This window comes from Enoplosus armatus, chromosome 4 (genome assembly GCF_043641665.1).
Source record: "Enoplosus armatus isolate fEnoArm2 chromosome 4, fEnoArm2.hap1, whole genome shotgun sequence".
Classification (NCBI taxonomy): domain Eukaryota; kingdom Metazoa; phylum Chordata; class Actinopteri; order Centrarchiformes; family Enoplosidae; genus Enoplosus; species Enoplosus armatus.
In genome coordinates, this window is record NC_092183.1 from 2421462 (window position 1) to 2445974 (window position 24513).

General features: G+C 42.9%; 1 protein-coding gene across 1 annotated transcript in view; it reads left to right on the forward strand.

Annotated features, from left to right (window-relative positions):
- Positions 1 to 24513, forward strand: part of fras1 (Fraser extracellular matrix complex subunit 1) — a 198159-nt gene that overhangs the window by 154769 nt on the left and 18877 nt on the right. Inside the window, exons 34-48 of the mRNA XM_070904152.1 lie at positions 170 to 202; positions 2918 to 3049; positions 3339 to 3467; positions 4186 to 4433; positions 4751 to 4902; positions 7121 to 7283; positions 8934 to 9066; positions 12584 to 12774; positions 12816 to 12818; positions 13899 to 14052; positions 16898 to 17161; positions 17361 to 17549; positions 18322 to 18441; positions 19524 to 19703; positions 23774 to 23898. Coding sequence (XP_070760253.1) covers positions 170 to 202; positions 2918 to 3049; positions 3339 to 3467; positions 4186 to 4433; positions 4751 to 4902; positions 7121 to 7283; positions 8934 to 9066; positions 12584 to 12774; positions 12816 to 12818; positions 13899 to 14052; positions 16898 to 17161; positions 17361 to 17549; positions 18322 to 18441; positions 19524 to 19703; positions 23774 to 23898 — 2216 coding nt within the window. The remainder of the gene's footprint in view (positions 1 to 169; positions 203 to 2917; positions 3050 to 3338; positions 3468 to 4185; positions 4434 to 4750; positions 4903 to 7120; positions 7284 to 8933; positions 9067 to 12583; positions 12775 to 12815; positions 12819 to 13898; positions 14053 to 16897; positions 17162 to 17360; positions 17550 to 18321; positions 18442 to 19523; positions 19704 to 23773; positions 23899 to 24513) is intronic.

The window sequence follows — 24513 nt, forward strand, 5'->3', positions numbered from 1 at the left end:
GCTTTGCATCAGTAAATCATCCTCATTGCCTCCTGAGTTTTATGCATTAAAGCAACATCCATTCAGTTTTTATGTTCACTGCAATGCCCTGTCAACTCTGCCTGAAACCACTGTTTTTCACTTTTATCACCTCACAGCTCTAAAAGTTTGCTTTTTTTAATCCCAACAGGTCTGCCGGAGTCGCTGAGCGTCTATTTCACAGGTAAATACTTCATCTTCCTCCATTTAGAGAGGAGGAGGAGGAGGAGGAGGAGGAGGAGGCAAATTGTTTCCTCTTTCCTACGCTCTACAAATTTTTCTTCTGCCTCTTTTCCGTGTTAAATCCTCTCCATCCTCCGTCTTCATTCTTCTCCTCCTGGCTGCCCCCTTCCACCCTTGATGTCTCTGACTGAAACATTTGTCTTCTCCTGTCTTCTCCCCCCCCCCCCCCCCCCTACTTTTATCTCCATTGTTTTCATCTTTCTTGTTATGACACTTCTTCTTACTTAATTCTCTCACCTCTTCTCTGACCTCAATTTCTCCTGCCCCCCCCCCCCCCCCCCCTTCCTGTCCTCTGCACTTCCCACCTTTGATTTCATCTTTCTCTCATCCGTTCTCCTCCCTTGATCGCTCCTCCCCAGTTTCCCCTCCTTCTAATCTTCACCACAAATGTCCTTCCTCTTTCCTCCTCTCGGGTTTGTTGCTCTCAGCTCCAGCTTCCTCTCGTCTTGTCTCCTTTCCTTGACTCCTTCGCTCTCATCTTTTCTCAGCTCTTAAGTTCATCCCCTCCCCATTTGTCTCTTTTCCCATCTTCCCCTCCACACTAAATCTCTCCTCCTCTTTCCTCTTTACTGCTAAACTTCCTTTCCTGCCTTTCACCTCTGTCGCTTCGCTCTTCTTTAACGCTTCTCACTGTGACACTGATCTGGCTCAACTGGGTCTTCAGATCCACTGTGACTTTCTGTTCAGACTCTTTGACCTCTGACCTGAGAAGTCTCCTCTGTTTACTGCACATTTGATGAAGCACTGCTGCACTCTGACACTCTGAAATATGTGTTTATGGGTGTTCAGAGACATTACCAAAGTGCTTTTCACTTCAGTGTTGGCCTTGAGGCGTGCACACACACACACACACACACACTTTCATCCTCCATCCATCCTGCTTCAGTTCTGACTGAGTTCTCAGTATTTATGTGCACTAAGTAAAAGATGACTTCTGTTGTTTGCCAGTATAAAATGCAGCAACCGTCAATTATTGGTCTGTGGCACAAAAGTATTTATACCCAAGTATACTGTACAGTTCTGAGGTACTTGTACTCAACTTGAGTATTTACATTTTGTGCATTGAAGAGGACAATATTGTTCTTTAAATATTAATATTCATTGATCATTTTTTGAGCAACAGTTTCCAAACCTGCTCTGCCTCCAGCTTTTCTCACTTTTATGTGATTAAAAATTAAATATTTTTTAGTTTTCAAATGTTGGTCATCAGACAAAGCAAACAATCTGAAGACGTCACCTCGAGCTCTGGAAGGACAGATAAACAGACTGTACAGTAGCTGTTACACACAAGGTAAACAGTTATGAAATAGACAAACATACTGTATATACAGTATATATACTAACCATATATATACACTTCTACCACTGATATTCACGTCAGAGTAAAGTACGTCAGGTAGAGAGAAATTATCTCCCAGTAATAAATAATGTAATGTAAAGTTAGTAGGCAGGGTGTTTTGCATTACAGGCCAGAGGATGAGTCACTGGAATTAATCAACGACCCTTATTAAAGGGATATTCTACCAAACATTTATCTCATGAGCACCAAATATTCACCTCTGCAGGTTGGAAAGGAAGCTGTATGAAGTTTATTGCCTCCTTTGCAGAGAGCAGGGATTGTGATCAGGATTGAATTCATGTCTGTTTCAAAGGATTTCAGTAACAAGACGCAAGACATCCAGAGAAACAGCTGCTGCAGCAAAGTCCCCTGTTGATCTGTGTGTCCACTGCGTTCCACACAGTCACCACATGAACTGTAGAAAACCTGAGGATGGACACTGACGTGCTGCCTCTTTAAAAAGTGATGATAGTCGTGAAACAGTGCACTTTCTTCCCATTCTAAACAATTTAGAGGTTGATCTTTGCATTACAAACAATACAGTTATTGATCAGTGTTGAGTGGGTTAATGTCCTCTGACTTTTCTCTGTGGATGCCGACTTCCAGCGGTGTCTCTCATAACTTTTGTTAAGCTTTCTATAATTAGCGTTAGGGTAAAAAAAAATCCACATTTTGCCATATATACACACTTCAGTACATATTTCATCACAAAGATTCTCTCATTAATTTCCCCTTTTTAATTCCATCGAATTCATTATTCCCCAGAATAAAGCAGGAAAACGCACCAACATTTGAGACAGGAGCTCATTTGAATGTGAATTCACAATGGAACTGTTGTTAATCATCATTGTTAATCGATCAAACTGTCTTTTTATATCTGAAGGTGATAATTGGCTTGTTGTACTTTCTTGGCTGGTTGATTTTTTTTCAGGTCATGTGTAGAAGTGACAAGTGGAGTCAATAAAGCCGATAATCCCCCCGAAACATGTATTGAGTGCAACGAGTTTCCACCTGAATCGCTGATAGATTGTTTCAGCGGTTTGGTTCATCGATTCTGTGTCCTGATTCATGGAGGTTTTTAATTACAGCTCCTGTGATTGTATGTTTTCTTTCCTTCTTTCTCTTATTAATAATCTTGTTTTTAGAGTCGACTCGAGGAAGCTGATTAGGGTTTTTTTTCCCCCCCAGTTTCATCCTTTAAAAATATTCCTCAGTAAAAGAGCTAAAAGAGATAATTGGCATCAGAGGGGTGTGTGTGTGTGTGTGTTTGTGTTTTCATGTTTTGTGTGTTCACTTTCATTGTTTTCATTGTGTCAGTGTCTGACGGTGAGTACACCACTCCTGAGTTGGACTTTGCCGTCCTGCTGCTGTCGAACCATCAGCAGCCGCCGGTGTTTCAGGTTCTTGACCCGCTGCTGGAGGTCAGCGTGGGAGGACAGGCCGCCATAGGTAAGAGAAGAATACACGCACGCACTAAAGAAATACACGGCACTAATACTAATCCAAGGAGAGAGCCCGCGGTGAGGAGGGCCGGTAAGTGATGAAGTGGTCTGTGTGAGGTAATGAGCTCGGAAGTACGACCCTGATGATCAACAGTACTGGAGAAAGAGCTGGGTGTGTGTGAGTGTGTGTGTTTATTGCCTGGTACAGACAGTTATTTTTCTCCTTCTCCTGCTTATATCCCTGAAGGCCTTTTTTCTTTGTGTGTGTGTGTGTGTGTGTGTGTGTGTGTGTGTAGGCGGTCAGCAGCTGGCGGTGAGCGACGCTGACACGGCTCCAGACGAGCTGGAGTTTGAGCTGGTGGAGGCTCCCATCCACGGAGAACTGATTAAGACCGACGGCAGCACACACACCAGCATGACCAACGGTGGGATGAAGAAATTGGGGCATTTAGAAAATGTTGTGTCCAGTTTTAATGTGAAATGAGCCCAAATCAAAATGCACACAGTAATCACCACCTTGTGCCAATATGAGTAAACATAGAGCATACTATACTTCTGGAAATAACTGCAGCTGAACATTTTAGCTTTATTTCATCCCCAAATGTAGCCCTGCTGATGTTCTGAGCATGGACGAAATAGAATGATAGACTCGACTATCCAGCGCTGCGTCATCGGTTAGCATGCTGAAAAAATATGCTCTAGATTTGGGACTTCAAAGCTTACTTCACTTGGTGCATTAAGCTCAGTAACGTTGTTCATTCCATCCAGCCACCGGTCGGCACGACCCACATGTAGGCTGTAACACTAACATTAGCTAGCTAACATTTACTCCCTACTTGCTGACGCTGTTAGCTAACGCAGCAGACCAAACACATTTTAAAGTCTGCTGCTTTTTTACCTGTTCGCTTCCTTTAACAAAGTCGTGTCGTGTCCTGCTTGACAGAAGAGGAAAGTCGTCTTATTCTCCTCTTCAAGCCAGTATATATTTTCCATTTTTCAATTGTCGTCTTATTTGTTGGTGACGGCCCAGAATTTGCTGTCTTCGGTAACACTTGAAGCTTTTTTAATGAGGACTCAAACCGACAGTCAAAACCAGAAACACACAAACACTCACCTCCATTCACACCTTCTTCATCCCGTCAGGTGACACCTTCACTTTCAGCGACGTCACCCGCAATGTTCTGCTGTACCGACACGCCGGCCTCTCCGCCCAGGACGACGCCATCACCTTCTCCGTTAGTGACGGCATCTCCATGGCAACCACAGCGGTGCAGGTGGCGGTGCTGGCCGCCGGGGACGGCGGGCCGCAACGGGACCCGACGGCCACGCTGTCGCTGGAAGTGGGCGAGAAGAGCAGCACTGTGATCAGGCGCTCGCACCTGGCTTACACTGTGAGTGGACGGAGACGAACGCTAGCTGTAACTGTTAGCATCTTCAGAGATGGTAGAGTTGATGAGACAGCAGTAGTTCTCTCAGGTTACATGTACGTGATGGCAGTGAACAATTCAAATCCCTCTCGTTCTAATCTAAACTATCTGTTAGTCATCTGTCACTGCCTCCTTTGAGCGTCTGCTTTGTTTTGCTGTCAAGATGAATTTGGGATCACAGTAAAAAGCTTAAAGAAAGTGGAATCATTTCATGACAGGACAGTTGTGTTGTGACTGTACACATCGCCGCCACCACAGTCACAGTGTTTTGTCTCTCACAGGACAACACGTCCCCGGATGACCAGATTCAGATCCAGTTGGTGTCGGTGCCGATGTACGGCATCTTGACCAGGAGCCAGTCCCAGCAGGAGCACCAGGAGCTGAGGGAGTACTCCTCCTTCACCATGGAGGACATCAGCAAGCACAGGATCAGGTAGGAGGGGCAACGTGAACGACTTCAAGCTGACCTGAAGAGGGCTTCAGTTCTTCACGTCAGGGAGGAAACACGTTTTTGGCCATGAGAATCAATGACCATATCTCCCAGCTGGTCGGACGCTGAATAGGTGACGCTTTTGACTCAAAGGTCAAAGGTCACTGACCTCAAAATGACCTTGACGATCATGTTTTTGGCCATAACTCAAGAATTGATGTGGTAATTATGACACTTATGACCGCAGCACCATAACTCAGGAACAGAAGGGGAGATTGTGACCATATCTCACAGCCGGTCGGACACTGAATAGGTGACGCTTTTGACTCAAAGGTAGTAGTAGTGCTTACTTCCTGCCTCATTCTGAATTTTGAGCGCCATCTTAATCACGTGACTGCGTTGGAGCTCGCCGAGCTAATCGTGATCCTGTGAGCGAGTGAGTTTCACCTACAGTTCGTACACCACAAAGAATCCATCTTTACATAGTAACCTAGTACCTGTTTAGACAATACATCTAAAATAATCCTTCATTAATCAGTTCAACCATGTATATTCACTGGAATCATATATATGAATCATCAATATGGTGAGAACTTCCATTTAGCCAAAAAATACACTTTATACCTTTTGTTCAAGTCCTTCCAAGTGTCCTCTACATATATTGAGTCTGGACAGATATGGATGTTTGACCGGGTGGTGGAGGTATACAATTCTAGTTTTACTTTTCTTTGTGATCACACCTTGGAGTGTGTTTTTCTTCTTCTTGTTTTGTTTATCAAATAGCCTACCAGAGAAACCATTCTAATGTGATTTGGAAGTATTTTACTTAGCTTCAAAGGCAGGAGTCTCTAAAAATTTCCAATGAAAAGCACCCAAAAGAATATCCTTGGTTTCAGTACAGGGTTTTAGTTTCCCATGATGGTTTAAATGCTACTTCAGAGGCTTATAAAAACAGAATATCCGCGTAAAACCTGCAGCTATTAACCAAAAATGACTTTCAAAAACCCTTAGTCGTTTCCAGAAGCCATCGTTGTGTAAGCAGTAAAGGTTCACGAGGGTCCATGGGAGGAAAGAGAGCAAATTAGCACCTTTTTAGTTCTTCAGTAAAAAAAAAAAAAAAAGAAGAGTTCTGTTAACAGCTCCCTCATGATGACAACGTTTCAGGAACTATGAATGGTGAAATGTGGATCCCAATCTTTCAGGACAACGTTTTCACCTTGACCTGCAGACATATTGATTCTATCCAGTGTGTTTTAAAGGAGAAGAGGAGAAGTCTTTCATAATACTGTCGATCCACAGAGAAGTGTAGAATCCTTCAACCAAAGTTAAAACATGAAAACCACTTAGATTGAAGTCAAGAGGTTTTTGCAGGACAAGAGCAATATGGTTTTGGTTTGCTGAGAGGATTTGTGAGCCTTCAATAAAGAGGCTGTTGTCAAAGAAAGGTCTGTTGTTGATTCCACTCTGTAAGAGATAAAAAGGCTTTGAGGGTTCTTCACACTGCGGTCGTAGTCGTGATCAATTTCTCTGATTGCAGCTCGAGTCGACGGGGATCATTTTCCCCTCAGCGTCACAGCAGAGGAGGAAGCGGCTAACGTTTCCCCTCATGAGACGAGAGCTCTACAAACATTAATGTTACAGAAAACCCAGTAAGAAAACAAAGTAATTAGCAGGAAATAATTGAGCTGCCTTTTCCACATTACGTTCAATGACTCAGCCTTTTGGCACAAGCAACGCCAATTAGCATCACTCTGATATTACCTGCAAGAGGTACTGAGGCGCCCTATGAGAGGCGCAAAGAGGAAATATACATATTCAGCTACTAACTGCTTCATTTCCATAAAGCAGGCCCTGATTAGCTTTAGCGCAGGACGATCTCTGGGGGCAATCTTCAAATCGCCTGTATTGGTTTGGTCTCTGTGGCACTGGCTCGTACAAACAAGAGCTGGGAATTGTTTTATGAGAATTAAATGGGATTAGAGAAGATTATACCGGTATGGATTTCATTTTTATTAGTGCTTTGCAGAGATTAGCAGCTGTATCGTTGTGGGAGGGCTAATGCAAAGCTTCCCCAAGTCCTCCATCAATCCAGGACTAGACACATAAACAGATGTTTATGTGTTCACTAGAAGATCATTATTGTATCACACATAGTAGTAATTAAACAACATGCGGTTTTCTCTTTTTAGACGATACATCTAACCAACATCTCCTTCTCCAGGTACATCACTTCCTTGGAGACAGGCAGCCAGCCGGTCACCGACATCTTCCACTTTGTTGTTTACGACGGAGACAACAATCGCCTTGACAACCAGATGTGCACCATCACCATCACATCCTCACCCAGACAGCCACCGGTGGTCACAGTCCACAGCGGCATCAAGGTAGTCACACACACACACACACACACACAGAGTATCCTAATATATACTTCATGGATGGTACAGTACACACAAACTACACAGTGTTATTTCCCCTCCATTACCCTGCCTGCTCATAAGAGACGGAAATCCTAAAAGTTCTTTTTAAAGCAGCTGCTGTATTTAGAAACAGTCATTAACGAGACAAATGAAGCAGAGGAGACCACCGCACGCTGTCACATGTTGACAGTAAATATCTCTGTGCCTTTTTTTCATTTTATCTTGAAGAGAACATGCGTCTTATAAAGCGAACACAGACAAAAGTGTCCTCTTGGCTTGAGATGGACTCATCATGAATATGCACAACAACAGACTCTGAGAGAGAGCCGGGCTCCAGCTGTGCGGGACACCTGGCGGAGGAGGGGAGATGGGAGATGTGATGTCAGACCTAATCAAGGTTACACTGGTACTCGCTGTAGAGCCTCCCTCAGGGATTGATCCTGTATTAGCACCGCAGAACGCCCCTCCTGAAAGATTTAAAGAGAACTCTCAAAGGTCTCAACTTTAAAATCTCTGCGTTAGTTACCTGGGAGGCCTTTCTTTTTTAGTTGTAGACAGAGACAAGGGGTGAAACTTCAGTCTCAAAATAAAGCACAAAGTGGAGGTTCCACCTGTTAGCTGTTTTGTTTTGGGATAAATACATAATGAAGGTGCAACTCAATACTCAATACAACAACTTTCTTGGCCTTTCAAACTTCCTCCTAGAATTTGAAGTCTCAGATTCTTTCAGATTCAGTTCTGTATGGAACAAAGAAGCCTAGATCAGGATGAGTACCACAATCTTGTCAGTGAAGATACTCAGATAAATAAATGAACTGTCAAATAAAAGAGAGACTTTTGATTGAAATTATGATTGACATTTTGAAAGAAGGTGCATGTTATCAGATTCTGTAGTTACAACATACAAAAGTCACATTTTCACATTCATGAACATCCTCTACCCGCTGAGCTGGAGTGGAAATGGGACCTGGTGCTATGATAAGATAAAAAAAGATGTACTGTAACCATCAAATACAATTATTGAAAGGAATTATTGAAACGTGTGAACAAAAACCTTTTAATTGAATGCTGTGTCGCTGGTTATGTCAGTCAGGATCAGAATCAGAAATACTTTATTGATCCCCGGGGGGGAAATGTGTCGGAGCAGGTCCAGAGTGTCTGACACTCAGAGGGAGGAGCTGAACAGTTTGATGGCCACAGGCAGGAATGACTTCCTGTCATGGAGAGGGTGTGAGACATTGACATTGTCAGGGTTATAGATTCACTTGTTGGACCTCTTTAGCGATGGTTCCTGATCTCGGGGCGGCAGAGCATTTGCTACCAGGCAGCGAGGAATTTCACACTTTATGGGTTATTCTTGTGGTAAATATGTTGTATTTGGCGCCGTCTGTCTGTGCTATATCTGATCACTCCTTCTCACTGATGAAGTCATGAAGTCATCCGTCAGTCCTTATTCCATCTGTGTGTGCTGTGTTCCTAATGCTAACCTAGCTAACATGTAACAAACAAATATTTGACTATTTAGACGCTAACCTTTACTTCTGCCATGATAATCCACCGACGAGCAAACAACATCGGGAGCAGCAGGACTTACTTTAATATTTTGTTGTTTAGGTCCAGGAAGGCGGCCGAGTGCAGCTGTCTACCAATCACATCATAGTGTCGGACCTGGACACGCCCAGGAAGGACCTGCTGATTTGGCTCGTCAGTCCTCCAAAGTACGGCTTCATCGAAAACACAGCGAGAGGTGAGATCTTCTTGTGTGTGTGTGTGTTTTATTAGTCTTGCGAGGTTTGGAGTTGTAGACCGTCAGCGTGTGGACATTGTTGCAGACAGGTGGCTTAACTTAGGCCGGTCTCTCCGTCTTCATGAGGCTCATGGACAGACACAACATGCTGTACGTGTACGAGTACATGTGACACAGTGCTGCCTACACTACAGACACACCTGCATCGCTCCGAATCATTTTCACATTTACTTTTATGTCACACTCATATGCACACAATGTCGGTTGTATTCCCTGCGGTGCCGCTGCCATCTGTCACAGCCTGATTATGTTGTGGATTAGCACTGGCAGATAGCCGGCTACAGATGGGGCCATTGTTGAAGTCCCAAACTTGACTGCATGCTCGCTCAACCGCCGCTGTACTTTCTTCTCTCCCTCGAGAGGAACTGAGTGGGAAAAGGAAAAAGGTGAGATGAGTTGCAAAGGAACTGGTCCCCACTGGGAAAATGCATCATGGCAAGAGCAGAATGGGGGTCAAAAATCAAATAAAACACTTGGATATAGACAAAAGAACACAAGCTTCTTACAGTAAAGGAATACAGTTGAGGATAAAGGCGTATGTAGCCCATTAATAGTTTTACAGAATGGATGAGGGTGTTATACGTACTGTATATGATTCACACATACAGTATACAGTAAAGTAAAACTGCACAACACAACCAGTTCAGTGGGGGGCAGGGTTAGGGTTAGAAAGATGCTATTGAGTTGCAGCATGGGAAATGAAGGATCCAGTGTGTCTGGGGCTCTGCTGGTTAGGTTCTTTAATCTGTCTCCTGTTAGTGCTCCTTTAACAAAATTAACAACAAAAATAACAAAAAACAACATTGCAAACAACATTAAACTTTCACAAAAACATTTTAGCTCAAGCTTCACCCAAGTTACATGATGACGACTGAACCATTTCCATGGCAGCTGAAGGCTGTGCGATGAGGTTGAAAGCCCTGGAAGACGTTACATGGACATAAAGTTAAAAAGAAACGTAAGACCCTGACTTACCTTGAACACGTCGCCTTACAGATTCAAGAAAAGCATTCAAACAAGACACAAAACATTTAGTGTTAACTACAATTCACAAGGTCGAGAGGGACATTTATGTTTTTGCTCTCGTCGTGTTTCCAGCAGAATAAAATCACATTAAAACCATTGAATTAATTGTTAGCTATCTGCTAGCAACAGTTTTAGCTTTAACAGCAACAGCAGAAAATTAGCATACTGAGTTGATATGTAAAGCAGCACTTTTCATTTTCGATAATAGATGTGAAGCCATAGTAATACAAATTAGGCTCAGCCATATTACAAGCGAGAAAGAGTCATCAGCAGATGTAATGAAGGATAAATGCATGGAGTCGGATATTTATATTGTTTGCTGCTGCAGATAAGCAGCTGGCAGCAGTCGTCTCTCTCTCTCCACGGCCCAGCTCACTGACCTTGATGGCTGCCGGAGCAGAGGGACAGTCGTTGGTATTCAGCAGTCAGTCGGCAGTGTGAGGTGACTGGATAGCTGCTGACACCGGGGGCACAGGGGGGGCTGCTCCGTGTCACTGGCAATGTGTCGCCTGTTTTCCTCAACAAAACCAACGTGCACAGGTTCCGTGTTGATGTGCAGATGCACGCAAACACAAAAGGCATTCACCCACATGTTGATGTTCTACATTTGCATGATAACATTACAGTTATTCAAACACACGCACACAGAAATACAGAATAGAATACACACCTACGTACATATGCTGCATTTATATGCAAAACAGCTTCTACCAAAACATTAGCATTTACATTTGTGTGGTTAGCACAGAAACATAATACAGGGACGCGCTAAAGACATTCTCTATTATTATTTTAATAGCTGGTGCAGAAGCGTTTAAACATGCATTCACACATAACACTGCATATTTACATCATAAAATAATTAGACCGAGGTTAGCGATGATTACTGTGGTCCTGAGTGAGACATCGTGACACCAGTGTGGATATTCACGGTCCCTGAAGGATGAATGCTGATGTGTTTGGTCAAGATAAGTCAAATTAAATGTAACCACACAAAAACAACAACAAATGACCTTCAAAATGGAATGGATCGCCTTGAAGTTAACTGAGCATATTAACGCTCACCGCAAGATGAACTGAACCTTTTCTTTCAGGAAAGAAGGCCAATATCTCACAATGAGGTCAGCAGATTTCTGAGTAAATTCAATGTTTGCCAGAGAATGAACCCTGTTTGATTTGAATGAAGTTCTGGCCTTTCCTCTAGTGTCACTCTTTCCATTTGTATCTCCACAGCTAGAAAACAGCAATATTTATCAGTGTGTTGTTGCAGCATTTCAGTACTATAAAGTAAGAGATCAGCCTTAGGAGCAGCTAGTGGGGCTTTAAGTTTTTACTGTGCGGTCACATAACTGAACAAATGGAGTTCCCCAGCAAAAACAAGTGTCCGGAGGTCTTCAATATATTCAATACAAAGGTTGTGAGTTTAGTATTTCTTCAAAGCAACCGTGAATTTAAAAGTTAAAGTCTCACAAATGGTTGAAGGCGTGAAAAGAAGTTATTACATATATTTTTCACGGTGAAATGACAGAATTATTGGATTCATATTACAACATGCTCTCTATCTGCTTAACTCCACACATCTGAACTTCATGTGCCCGAACAACTAATTTCCTGTTTTCTACCCGTATATAGTCCCACAACTTTCATTAGCCTCGTTCCATCAGAGATAGACAGAGACGTCAGCTGAAATCAGCTGACACCATGTTTGAGAACAGAAAAAGGTGGCTGCAGGTGATTTCCCATCCTGATTACGATTCTGCAAGAGTCCCTGCTCAGATAAGAGACTCCCTTCCCTCACCTTATAACAGCCAGATGACGGAGATGTGATGTGATTTACTGTTGTGCCTGAAACACACACACACACACACACACACACACACCAGCTATTCCCTGCGGAGCCCCGGCTCAGCCAACATGGATTCATCCATCTTCTGTGACGAAGACACTCTCTGTCTCAAACTTCAGAGATTTCAAGGTTGATTTTGTGCATTCACTACGACTCTCCCTCGATGCCACGAGTGCCGGTTCATGTCATTACAGCTGAATTGGGCTTTGAGTGGGAATTGTAGGGAACTGTAAGAGTCTCTTGCTGCATCCAAACTGCCAGACAATTCTGACAAAAGTGAAATAAAAAGGCTGTTTGGGAAAAAAAGACAAGTTTGGCTGTCATTCCAGCTGTCAGATGTTATGAGTGACGGCCGGGTAACCGCTCGCCTGAGAGGCACATACAGTATGTTAAATGTTGCAGCGTGCAAAGTGCTACTGCGATGTGAAGTCACAGCTGGAGATAAAGATGAATGGGAGTTTGACAGAAGTAAACAGAGTGCTTTTTCAGGACTAACAAATATATAATGTAGGTCAGTTAAAGAGACAGTAACTTTTTCTTATGTTATTGATAACTGTCCCTGTGTCCCCCCCCCCCGTCCACCAGGGGGCTCGGTTGGCGGCTCGCGGGTCGTCACCCCTGACGTGCCCTTCTCCGTGGAGGACCTGACGTCAGACCACATCTTCTACATCCAGGACAGCCAGCACAAAGCTCAGGCCAAACAGGACGTCTTCAGCTTCTACATCAGCGACGGACACAGCCAGACGGAGGCTTTCAACGTGGAAATTGAAATCCAGGTAACTGATTTCTGTGGGCCGTAACTTCTTAAATCTTCAAGCAAGTGTGTTTTTTGGAGCGTGAGGTGGTGTCAGACTGGCTGTAGTTAACATGTGTTTTATGTAATATATATTCAAACCTGCAGTATATGTTTAACAATTAGGATTTGCAGCACCACCATCAGGCCAAACTATTTTATACAGATTTTCCATATACATGCATGCTTCTTACAGGAAGAAGACCCTTCATTGTGACATTTCCTCCAGCACCTCCATCAATCGCAATTATCACCATGAGCCCCCTCCTGTTACATAAATAATTCATAGTATCATGTTGACGATGAAAATAACAGCTAAAATGAGAGATTATTTGATGAAGTTCTGCACTCTGGAGAAATGTCTTGCCTGGAAAAGTTAGAGAAGCAAACAATATGCCCTTAAAGTTAAAATTAATTAAAAATGTGCTAATTTACTTGACTGTATTCTGGAAATTAGATTTACTATCGCTGGTCTTCAGAAGAACTCAATAGAGGTTCTTGAATTGGTTAATTATTTGAATTTAAATTGGTTTTCATTTTTTAGTCGTTATCGTGTTAACTTTCCTCCCTGAAGACCGAAACACTGCTGCTCTGCGTCATCGATAAAAGTTTGAGCTGTCTAAGTTCAGTTTGGAGAGAGCCGAGAGGAGGACTTAACAGCTGCACGCTCCATCAGGACTTGAAAAATGGACCGTCTCACACGGCAGCTCTTTTAAACCTCCATCCTTGATCCACACGTGACTTCATCCCAGCTCTGTCCCTTTTCAGCCTAAACAAACTCAGCATCAAAATCCATCACTTAAGCCTGTTTTATGTCTTGAGTTGAATTGATGAGGCTGTCAGTCAGCTGTTAAGTGTGTGTGTGTGTGTGTGTGTGTGTGCGTACAGTAAGTCTTTGAGTACATGTGTGTGTATGTAGAGGTGGTTTTATATACAAACTCAGATGCAGGTAGTCATCTCTCTTCACTGCAACATCTGAAGAACCTTCAACAGCAGGTTGAATCTCTCTCTTGTGCTTCTTGAGCAGAAATGGAGTTATGTCCCATAAGTGGTTCATGTAGAAACATCATCATGTTACGAGGTGGTTTGTTTTTCCTCTCTCTGCAGACTAAAGAGGACAGAGAGCCGGTGGTGTCGGTCAGCAGCATCCACGTGGAGGAAAACTCTGGAGTCGTCATCACCAACTCGTCTCTCAGCGTCCAGGACCAGGACACACCAGAGAACGAGATCCTCTTCACCATCATCAGGAAGCCTTCCTACGGTGATAACAGATCACACACACACACACACTACTGTGTATAGGCTTACTGTCAGTTGATAGTTTATGAGTCTATCTAACTAAAAATAATGCAGTCAAATGCAACAACCCTGCAATAAATCCTACCTTCAGTATGACACAGTACAGCTCAACAGCACAGCCTTCAACGTGACCATAAAATTAAATCAACTGAACATTAAAACCTTGAAGGAAGGGTGATTTATTCCCGGGCTGTTGTATGACACTGCCATAGATTTAGCCCGGCGTTCCTGATAAACTGAGTGTACAGAAGTCACAGATCTGAGCTGGACTTTAGCTCCACATCCTGGATGAAAAACTCTGCTTTGTTTAAGTGGTTTATTTTCAACCAGCCATTAAGCACTAATCATGGCATCATAATTAAGTGCTTTTAAAATCTAAGAGAGACGTCAGCTGCAGAGGTGCTTCACATGCACATATATTTACACACATGCAGAAACAGCACACACTGCAGATAAACACTAGATGTGTAGTCTGCATATTAGCATATATACGCACATACATACTCCCACACACAACACGTGTACTATCAGATATTCCTTCTGCACACACACACACACACACACACACACACACCCAGCAGAGAGTTATGCTGAGGAGGATCCAGCATGTTGATAGTAAATTGTTCTGAATGTGATAGAGATGAACACACACACACACACACACTCGTAAACACATTACTCTCACTTCCGACACCCAAACAGTTTAAAACAAGACAAACACACCGGTCGTCTGCTACAGCGCCGCGCTCTGACTGCAGCCATTCCTCACACACACGATACGACGACACACACTCAAATCAACTGACCTCCAAACACTCTGTTTTCCTGACGTCCCCTCACCGTCCCAAATTGAGTTTTCTCTCCTGCCTGCCAAAGACTAGAAGACTAAAAGAAATTGCTCCACAAAAAAAATACTTTTCGGTTGCAGAATCAGGAGCTGGGTGAAAAATAAGAAAGTGAAGAGCAGTAATAAGTGATCTGTGACGTGGAGCAACGTCACAGGAGAGACTGGAATTTAAAACTGTTGTCTTGTTGGATGTTCGTGTGTCTTCATTTTTGATCATCAGACATTGCAGGCAGGGAAATGACTGAAGCTTCTAGTGCTGACAACCAGAGTGGCTTTTTCTGGACATCGTCATTTTATCAAACATTCAAGTTTCCGCTGATGTTAGTGCAGAGAAACTGAGGTTTTAATGGTTTTACTGTGTGCTGAGCAGAGTAACAGGCGTCCAGTTAGGAGCCGGTTTAATACAAAGTCAGTGTTTCACTTGGATTTAATCGGCTTGTGGTCAGACTGCCAAAGGCCAAAGACTGCGTGTCATGTGTATAATCATATGATCAACTCAATACTTTTATTAAACTAAGGCAGAGAGACAAAACTAACTAAAGTAATATTTTACTACACCTGGACATCTGTGAAGCAGTATTTCCTCAGCTGATGTCCTGGAATCAGGTTTTTAATCAGTGCTCATGGTCGGAACTGGATCCCAGTCTCAGATGTTTGACCATGTTGCTGCTTTTTCTTTTAAACTCATCCAATCGGCCTGTTTTCATCATCTGGTGAGGATGAGGAGGGTTGATGTTTTTCATTCATTACATTTTTTTGATGAAAGCGCTCAAAAAGCCGGTTAAGCAGATGACCCTCATGGATTATTCCACCCAAAAACGTACTTTCTGGGGGTTTCCTCTGTAATCTGCCCCCCCCCCCTCCCCGCCAGGAGACGTTCTTCATAACAGCCCCCCCCCCAGCACCATAAAGCCCCCGGTGAAACCGAGTGTACCACCGCCATAAAACCAGCAGCGTGTACGGCTGACGGGACAGAGAGCAGGAGAGGAGTGATTTCATACGGGACGATGAGTCCCGGCCAGCTCGTCTTTTTAACAAGCTGCCTCTCCACTGTCCTCACACACACACACACACACACACACACACACAGATCTATCAGAGAGAGCAAAACAGAGACCCTTTATAACGTAATAAAGACGTCAGGATGCTGCAGCAGTCCAGCACACACACACACACACACACACACACACACACACATCCAAAGTTACCTCATGCTATCCAACTTGTGTCGTGTCAGCGTGAGGTTACAAACTACTTAATCCATCGTAATAAAATGAATTCCTGGAGTTCTTTTTAAATAAATAAATATAACAGCGGTAGAGTCTCCAAGAACCGGAAACTGTACATTCTACATTATATTTTTGTATTGTATTGACACCAAATCACGGCTGGCATCGAATGTTTGCTCAGATTTGTTGTCTTGTTTATCTATTTTTTTACTTTTTTTTTTCTTATGTCTACATTTCTTTGGTATAGGGGAGTGACCTGGCGGCCGAGGGGTTAATGCACGATCTCTCCACTGTCACTATCTAATAAAAGTTTAAAATACTCCACATATTGTCATCTGGTTCATATCGATTCACTACCAGCCTCAGTGCAGAGACATTATACTGGGAGTCAGTGTGTGTGTGTGTGTGTGTGTGTGTGTGTGTGTGTGTGTGTCTTCTCATTACGCTTTAGGATTTAGGCTCAAATCCCATTTAAACCTGAGCTTTGATTTAAGAAGCGGTGTAATTTAGTAGAATCTAAAAAGTCTCATTACTTTCTACAAAGACCTTTCTTGTCTTTCATGTACTGCATGAAAAACTCGAATGTCCTCCATTTGACTGAGATAATCAGGGTACTTAACCAGATCCAGTTTGAGGTGCTGCTTTATTCAGCTGCCATTAGCATGAGCTCACATACACACACCTGCACCCACTTCAAAATCACAGGTTCCATTAATCTCTTATTCCCTCAGGAAAACTCCGCAGACGGCAGTTTTACTCTCAGCCGCTGGAGAACGGCCGGGTCCTCGCACAGGGCTCTACCTTCACCTACCAGGACGTCCTGGACCAGTTGCTGGTGTACACACCTGAGACCGTCAGCGGGGGCGCAGATGAAATGGGTTTCACCCTCACCGACGGCATCTATACGCACACAGGCCGCCTGGAGTTCACCATGGACGTCAGGAGGAGTGAAGGACCCAGAATGACCGTCAACAGAGGCCTGCAGCTCCCAGCAGGTGAGAGGGGGGGAAGGAGGGTCGTAGTGGCACCTCATTTAACGAGGGACGGGGGAGAAAAACACTTAGTGTCTGTCATGTTCTCAAGTGTGAGTAAAGTCTGAAATTAAGGCCTTAAACCTGAACAGGGATGAGAAGCGTTCATTACACTGAGCCTTCAAAGGGAGATGAAGACGCTGAGTGCTCTGAATTATTTCAGGATCTTCGTCTAAGGTCACGGAGCAGAATCTGAAGGGTACAGACGTCGACTCAGACAGCCTGAAGCTCAGGTACGTCCTCACCAAAGACCCTCCGGCCGGCAAACTGCAGCTCAGCAAGAGCGGACGAGTGGACAAGATTTCTGTTAAAGGTCCCGTTCAGAGCTTCACTCAGGAGGACGTCAACAAAGGTGACGTCTATTTTTGTTGTCCTGTTTTCCATTTGTTGTCTTCTGTCCTACTTTTCTGCACGCTCTTTATTTCTACAGAATGTAAAAGTAGTTAAAAAGAAGTTAGAAAGTATTTGCTTCATCACAATGAACAATTGTTGGGAATTGTTGAGTTGTGCTCTTTCTGTTGGAGGTTACAAGACATTTTACAAGGGTCTTTTGAGAAGCAACAGATATTTGTTGTAAAAAATATACAACTTTAAATTCTACGCTTGATGGTCCAGAAACAATGACCTCAGTAATTTCTCCCACATTCTCAGTTTAGCCACTGATTTTTCTAAACCTACAACAGGTTGCAGGCGACCTTGTTAACATTGATAATTTAATTTATAAACAAACAAGACCGCGTGGATTATGGATGTTAGCTTCCATCTCAAACCTGTGGGATTGTTAGTGCTACTATTAATCTAAATTTAAAACCACATTTCCCTTAAACCCACTTCCTGTCTTTGGCTTTAATGAGGAGAAAAGATGTTCAAAGGGGTTTTAACTTCTTCCACCTTCTGCCACCAACATCGCTCTTCAAGATGTTTCTTTGGTTGATGAGGAAGAACAGCGCCATCTAACTGTTACGAGACTTAAAGCAGCTCAGCAGATTTCACGTGACTCACAAAGTAAAATAAGGAGTAGAAGGTGCTCAAAGCTAACGTCTGTAAAGGCTTTCCCAGCAGTGAATGTTGTGCATGGACCTGATACACAACATTAAGTACGAGTGCTTGTCCCTGTGTTGCAGGGCTGCTGCAGTACAGCCACGAGAAAGGGGAGAAGGGAGGCAGCCTGTCTTTCAAATTCAACCTGGTCGATCCAGAGGGCAACAAACTGATCGACCAGTCCTTCTTCATCAGCGTGCTCGGTAGGGCTTCCTCCAAGTGGGGTAGGGCTCTTTACATTGCTGCGGGTCTCAGATCTGTGTGTCTCCAAGTGGATCCACGTGGACTTAATCATCCTTTAGTCCAATTCGGATTGGGTCTCTATTTCGAAATTTGATTTCATTTTTAAATCTGTGGACACGGAGGTTTCTGGTAGGTTTTCCGCTCGTTTGTTTCGGATTGTATCCAGTGTTTTGGACCCCTTGAAGACCTCTAATTAACAATGTAAAATACATATATAGCTTCATTTCAAAGATAATCATTTGTATAATTAAATAACACTTTGTTCTTAATACGTACATATTTTGAGAAACGTTCAGGGTTGTTTCGTGGAAGAAGAAGTTTTTGCAAATGTAGTCCTCTGTATCATAAAACTTTAGCGTTTCTCAGTCAGCTGGGTGATTTCTTGTCGCCTGTGACGGCTGAAAACTCACCCAAACTTTATTTTTCCCTTCACTTCCTTCTGGGGACTCAGCCAAAGCGTTTGCATTACAAGCTGCTGGAGACTGAAGGATTGTCTGTCCCTCGCAGCTGAACAGCGTGCTGATTCTCTCATATCTTTCCCAGCTCTCTCTGTTTTTATCCTGTTCTGTATTATTCCATCACTTTTCTCTCTTCTGCTCTCTCAGATGTGGCTACAGAGAAGCTCACTGCTCATATCTCTTCCTACCACGCTGCCCTCTGATTACTTCCCTGCCCTTCACTCAATCTTTCCTAATCCGTTTGTCCAAATCTCTCAAACCTGCATCACTCTTTCACACCTCCTGATGTGTCGTACTCCTTCCTCCTACTCTTTTCCGGTTTTGTACTTGTATCATTTCTCCAGTTCCTAATCTTATCTCCCTTCCCTCTTCCTCCACTGCTCCAGTCCGTCTTTTTCCTTTTTTACCAAGATGAGAAATTGACTCTTAATATTTTTTATCTTTTTTTGGATGAATTGTTTTCATAAACTCGGGAAAGGCACCATGGTTTTACTGATAAATCTTTGCTTGGAGGGGTTCTCTTTTTTCTTGCCTTTTCCTCTGCTCTCTTCTTCTGTGACTAACCTTCTTCTTCTCTCCTCCAGAGGACCGTCTTCCTCCGTCTGTGGTGGTGAACAAAGGCCTGGTGCTGGATGAGAACTCGCTGAAGAAGCTGACCACGCTGCAGCTGTCGGCCAGCGACCAGGACAGCGAGCCGGGCGAGCTCATCTACCGCATCACCAAACAAACCAGCCTGGGTCACCTGGAGCACGCCGCCAACCCAGGTAGCGACGCCGGCATGCGACACCAGATCTGTGCTGTGATGGAGCATGTTATTATGCATTATTGTTGCCAAATCAACATGTTAAGGGTGCCATGCACAGCAATTCAACATCACAACAAAATATCAGCAGAATATCAAGCTCCTTTTGACACAGCTGGAGACTTTATTCGCATGATTTCCCTCATCGAAATGTTTCTTACTTGGGACTTAACTTGTTATATGAAGAGAATTGGTTTAAGCTCTAGTAACTCAGATAATGTAAAATGGTTTCTAACGTTTGACTTTGAAAATACCTCATAAAAGTAATGACATTTGTTCCACTGCTGCATATTTGCAATGCATGCAGAGGCCAGTGTGTGTCAAAGCCATCAAGGCAGACAGCAATGCATGCGGCTGTCGGAGGCTCCTGGTTTATCTTGTTGAAATAACAATGTGTAATTCAGTAAAGTCACACTGGAGTCTGGACAAACTGACTGAGGTTCAAAGTTTATTTTTTATCTTGGAAACAGCAGCAGCAAACAAAAATAAAATCTCACCTCAAGGTTCTTTAAGCAGCTGTTCTGGGACTTTCAGTCATATCACCTGATCTTCATCAGGATCACCTCGACATCATCACTTCAGTGTTTAATCCTACATGGACGAGAAGCCCCTGAAGTTCTCAGAGAAAAATGGAAATTTGAACAAACTCCATCTGCTGATGAAGAAAATGTGATATGATAGAAAACCTCCTGAACAGCCACTAAATGGACTTTAAACTTTTTTTCTTCGTAGATAACACGTCATTTAATTCCAGTTGCAGTAAAAGTACATGTTGAACAATACAACATTTTTTAAAAACACAATAATACAAAAAGAAAACAGTGAATAGGATTAAATAACATTTCTGTGACAGTGAGTCACACACCGAACGCTTATCGAACTGCACATCCATCAAGCTCAAGGACAACATTATTATGTACCAAAGGAAAGGTCCAATAGTTCTGTGTGCTGTATATTGAGTGAAATGAATCTCTCATGAGAAACACTAACAAAAATCCACCGATAATACAACAGCATACAGTCATTAATTTTAAGTAATTTAATTAATTTAAAGAAGCGAAAAAAAATCAGGTTAAGTTTATGGAATACAAAAGTGGATGTTATTTTTAAATACATGCAGACAACGTAGATAGTGAACGTAGGCAGGTGTGTGTGTGTGTGTGAACTCACTCACTCTCTAATTGATTTGCTGCAGACTCACATACCATTAATTCATATACAGTAAGGTTCATTCTGTCTTTGATGATTAACTCTACGCACACACACACACACACAGAGGGAGGTGTAAAGAACCTTGCTCCAGTTTCTCTCTCATTTATCTCTGATGTATTCCAGCTGCCCCCTACACAACAGACACACTCTTACTCTCTTGTATTTCCTGCTTCTTTTGGCACACACACAGATATCGAATGACTGCGGCCTTAACTACAGTTCTACAGTTTGTGCTCAGTGTATTCACAAACTCACTTCAAATGCAACAACCTCGTCAAAGCACATTTATCACGAAATATCACAAAATCTTTCCACTGGAAAGTAAAACATCTTCTCTTTATTGAAACTATAATGTCACCTTGTCAGCAGTTTTTTTTTTGCAAAAACTAAATGAAAAGAAAAAAGAAACTGATGCATCTTCCAGCCACAAAGAGGTGATTATTTGCTTCCGTGCTATTGAACAGTTCTGCCCGGCTGAATGGATTCCCCCCATCGCCGCACGCTCTCCCGGCATGCTAATTAGCTGGATGTTAACACTGCTCTCCGATCTTCGAGCATCAGCTCGCCTCAGAGCCGCAGAGCAGATAATTACGGCTAGCCACCCAGCCAATCTGTCACTCCATGCTAACACGCTCACCTAGCTCCCTGCTCCTTTGGGATGCCCGGGAATGTCAAGGTAACGGCACAGAGAGATGAATGCGCTCCTTCGATGCCCACTTTCACAGCCAGAGTCTGAGTTAACTGGCTGAGGTTACGACCCCCTACCAGGTGGAGCATTTGTCAAAAGACACTTGTCGCACAAATCAATGCAGACTGTAACTCACTGCCTCGCCTCAAATCTTCCATATGTTCACTGCAACCTCTTTTGTGTGTGTGTGTGTTTGTGTGTAGCTTGTGTGAGTCCAGAGCACTGACGTATACAGATGCAGCTCCTGTTGTTACCTCTTGAAGAGCAGCTTTTCATGACTTTCTGTCAAGACTTCTGTGGTCGTGCAGCTGTCAAAAAAGCTTAAGTTTGCTTGCTTTGTTTTGAAGAGAGCAGCGATGCCCAACCAAGTGGTGAGTGCATCTACCAATTATGATGTTTTGTCAGATTCAGGCAAGACTTCGGAGCTCTGCAGGTCAAGTCTTCTCACAAAACAGGTCAAATGTCAGATGCAACACGTATCGACACTTCTCTAAAGGAGACTGTGTCTCTTTTTCCCACCTACCAAGCAGTATTTGTCTCTCTTGGAATTGCATGATTTGGAAAACATGCACTCTAGTTTTCAGCAATGATTTCAAATATGTACAACACTAAACTGTTGACCTGCCTCCCTCTTACCTGACAGTAAGAAAGCTTTTTACTGTCCTCATATCATAGAATGAAATCAGATTTGCACACACACTGTATTGCACTGGAGAACAAAAACTTTGTATTATTATTATTATTACTATTATTATTACCTGTCGAGACAAATGGAAGAGAAAATACATTTCCGTTTGAGATGATGGGGAAAATAAGCAGGTATTTTCATCACTGACTCCCCGTGTGTCTGTCCTGATTATGGTGATGTATAAACTTCCAGCTGGGGAATAGATGGAGGACCGCGGACTTCAGCGTGTCAAAGGGTGACGTGAAGAAGATTGATGTTGAAAAGACTTCATTTCCATTTCCTTAAGGCCCTCGCTGACATGTTGAATAAGTTGTTGGACTCCCTGTATAATATTTGACCTGTTTCATTGGGAGTTTTTAAACTTTTCCTCCCGTCTGGACAGGAAAATAACTTTCCACCCATCACGTCTGCTTCGGGAAATAACTTGAGCCGCGATATTGAACATATTATTACCTTCACATCAAAGTCACCGGCAGCATGAGATATCCATTTATAGATTGTTGAATATCCATTCATACAATGACAGGCTAGGCATGAAACAGTAACTGCCTCATTTAAAATGTAACAGGTAATGGTAAAATACACTTAGCTTTGGATTATGGGACTCGCATGCTTTCATTTCTGGGCATAAAGACCTGTCTACACCCATCAAGTATTAATACAGCCATTTATAAGGTAACGTTTTTCGTTTGTTAAACTGACTGCTGTGAAAATAAAATGAAATATCTGAGATGGAAATTAGAGAAATTTGGCTGAACTTCTGTCCATTCTCTCTTTTGAATTCATCACTATTTAATCAAAGTATCACACACGTTACATATCAAACATGACTATGAGTACATCACACAAAGAACGACATCGGCTCAAATGTATTTTTAAGCATCCAACTTTTTACAAATCAGCAAAAATAGAACTCCTATGATGCAAAATATGTTTCAGTTCTTTCACTCAGAGTAATGTTTGATCGTTGCAATCAAACCTGATTAGAGTTTTAATCCGCGGAGGCGTCAGAGAGTGAAGCAGGTTTAACGTTAGTTTTCAGTTTAGTTTATCTGCTCATTAAAACGCTAAAAGCCAAAGAACGCAAAGAGAAAAAGAACACAGTGTGTGCTCGGCGAGAGGGTCGCACGCCAAAATGGAAAAGAAAAAAACAAAACTTGCGATGACAAACAGACACAGACGGATTAGACAGAAGACAACTGTCTGATAGAAAGACAACAGAATGCATAAACAACAAGTAACATAAAGTGAGTGAGGCGGCGTGTGTTCAAAGAGGAAGAGGGGAAAGATGGAGGTCCTAATGATGTATCTGGTGTTTCTGTGTGTCTGGATGAATCACTGAGCGTGTGGGTGTTCAAAGAAAAAGGAAGTAGATGAGTTTTTGTTCATTGTTCCATCTCGACTAACAACTATTCTTCTTCTTCTTCTTCTTCTTCTTCTTCAGGCACCAGAATCAGCTCGTTCACCCAGGCCGATCTGGCGTCGCGCAACATCCAGTACGTCCACACCAGCGAAGAAGAGAAGCACGCCGACCAGTTCTCCTTCACCGTGTCAGACGGGACGAATGAGGTGAGTGAGGGGGTCAACTCTAAAGAATAAAAAGACCATTACGACCATTGAGGTTTGATGTTTGGTTTCATGTGTGGACGTGATTACTTTTCAGAGACTTGAATTCAAGAAAAAATGATCATCTTGTGACCCCTTAGATTTGTCATTCAGTGACAGCGGCCAAATCAGTTTTTAGTGCCACAGCAAAGCCTGGACTCACGTTTCCACACAGATTTTAAATGCAGGCTTCAACAGAAATAAGTCTCCGCCGAGTGCGAAGCGAGGCAGACAGGCTCGTACGTGAGTCGAGCAATAACCAACCTGACGTGGCATCTCCTGCATCTCTCAGTTCTCATGGTAATGAATTAAAGACAGACAGTGTTCGTCCTCCACTTGTGAAGCCCTTCAGGCTGCTTTGTGATTGGCTTTTTTGTTTTGACAAGAAGCTTTTTAGCCTGAAATATCTTGCAACAAATCTTTATTAAAAGAGTCAGTAAAAGGTTTTTCTAACCCATAGCACACTTTCAATATGAGGCATAAAGGATTTTATAAAATATAGATATATAAATATATATATATATACAATCTAATGAGCTTTTTGAGTGGTGAGGAAGTGGCCAACCAGCCCTTCCAGTT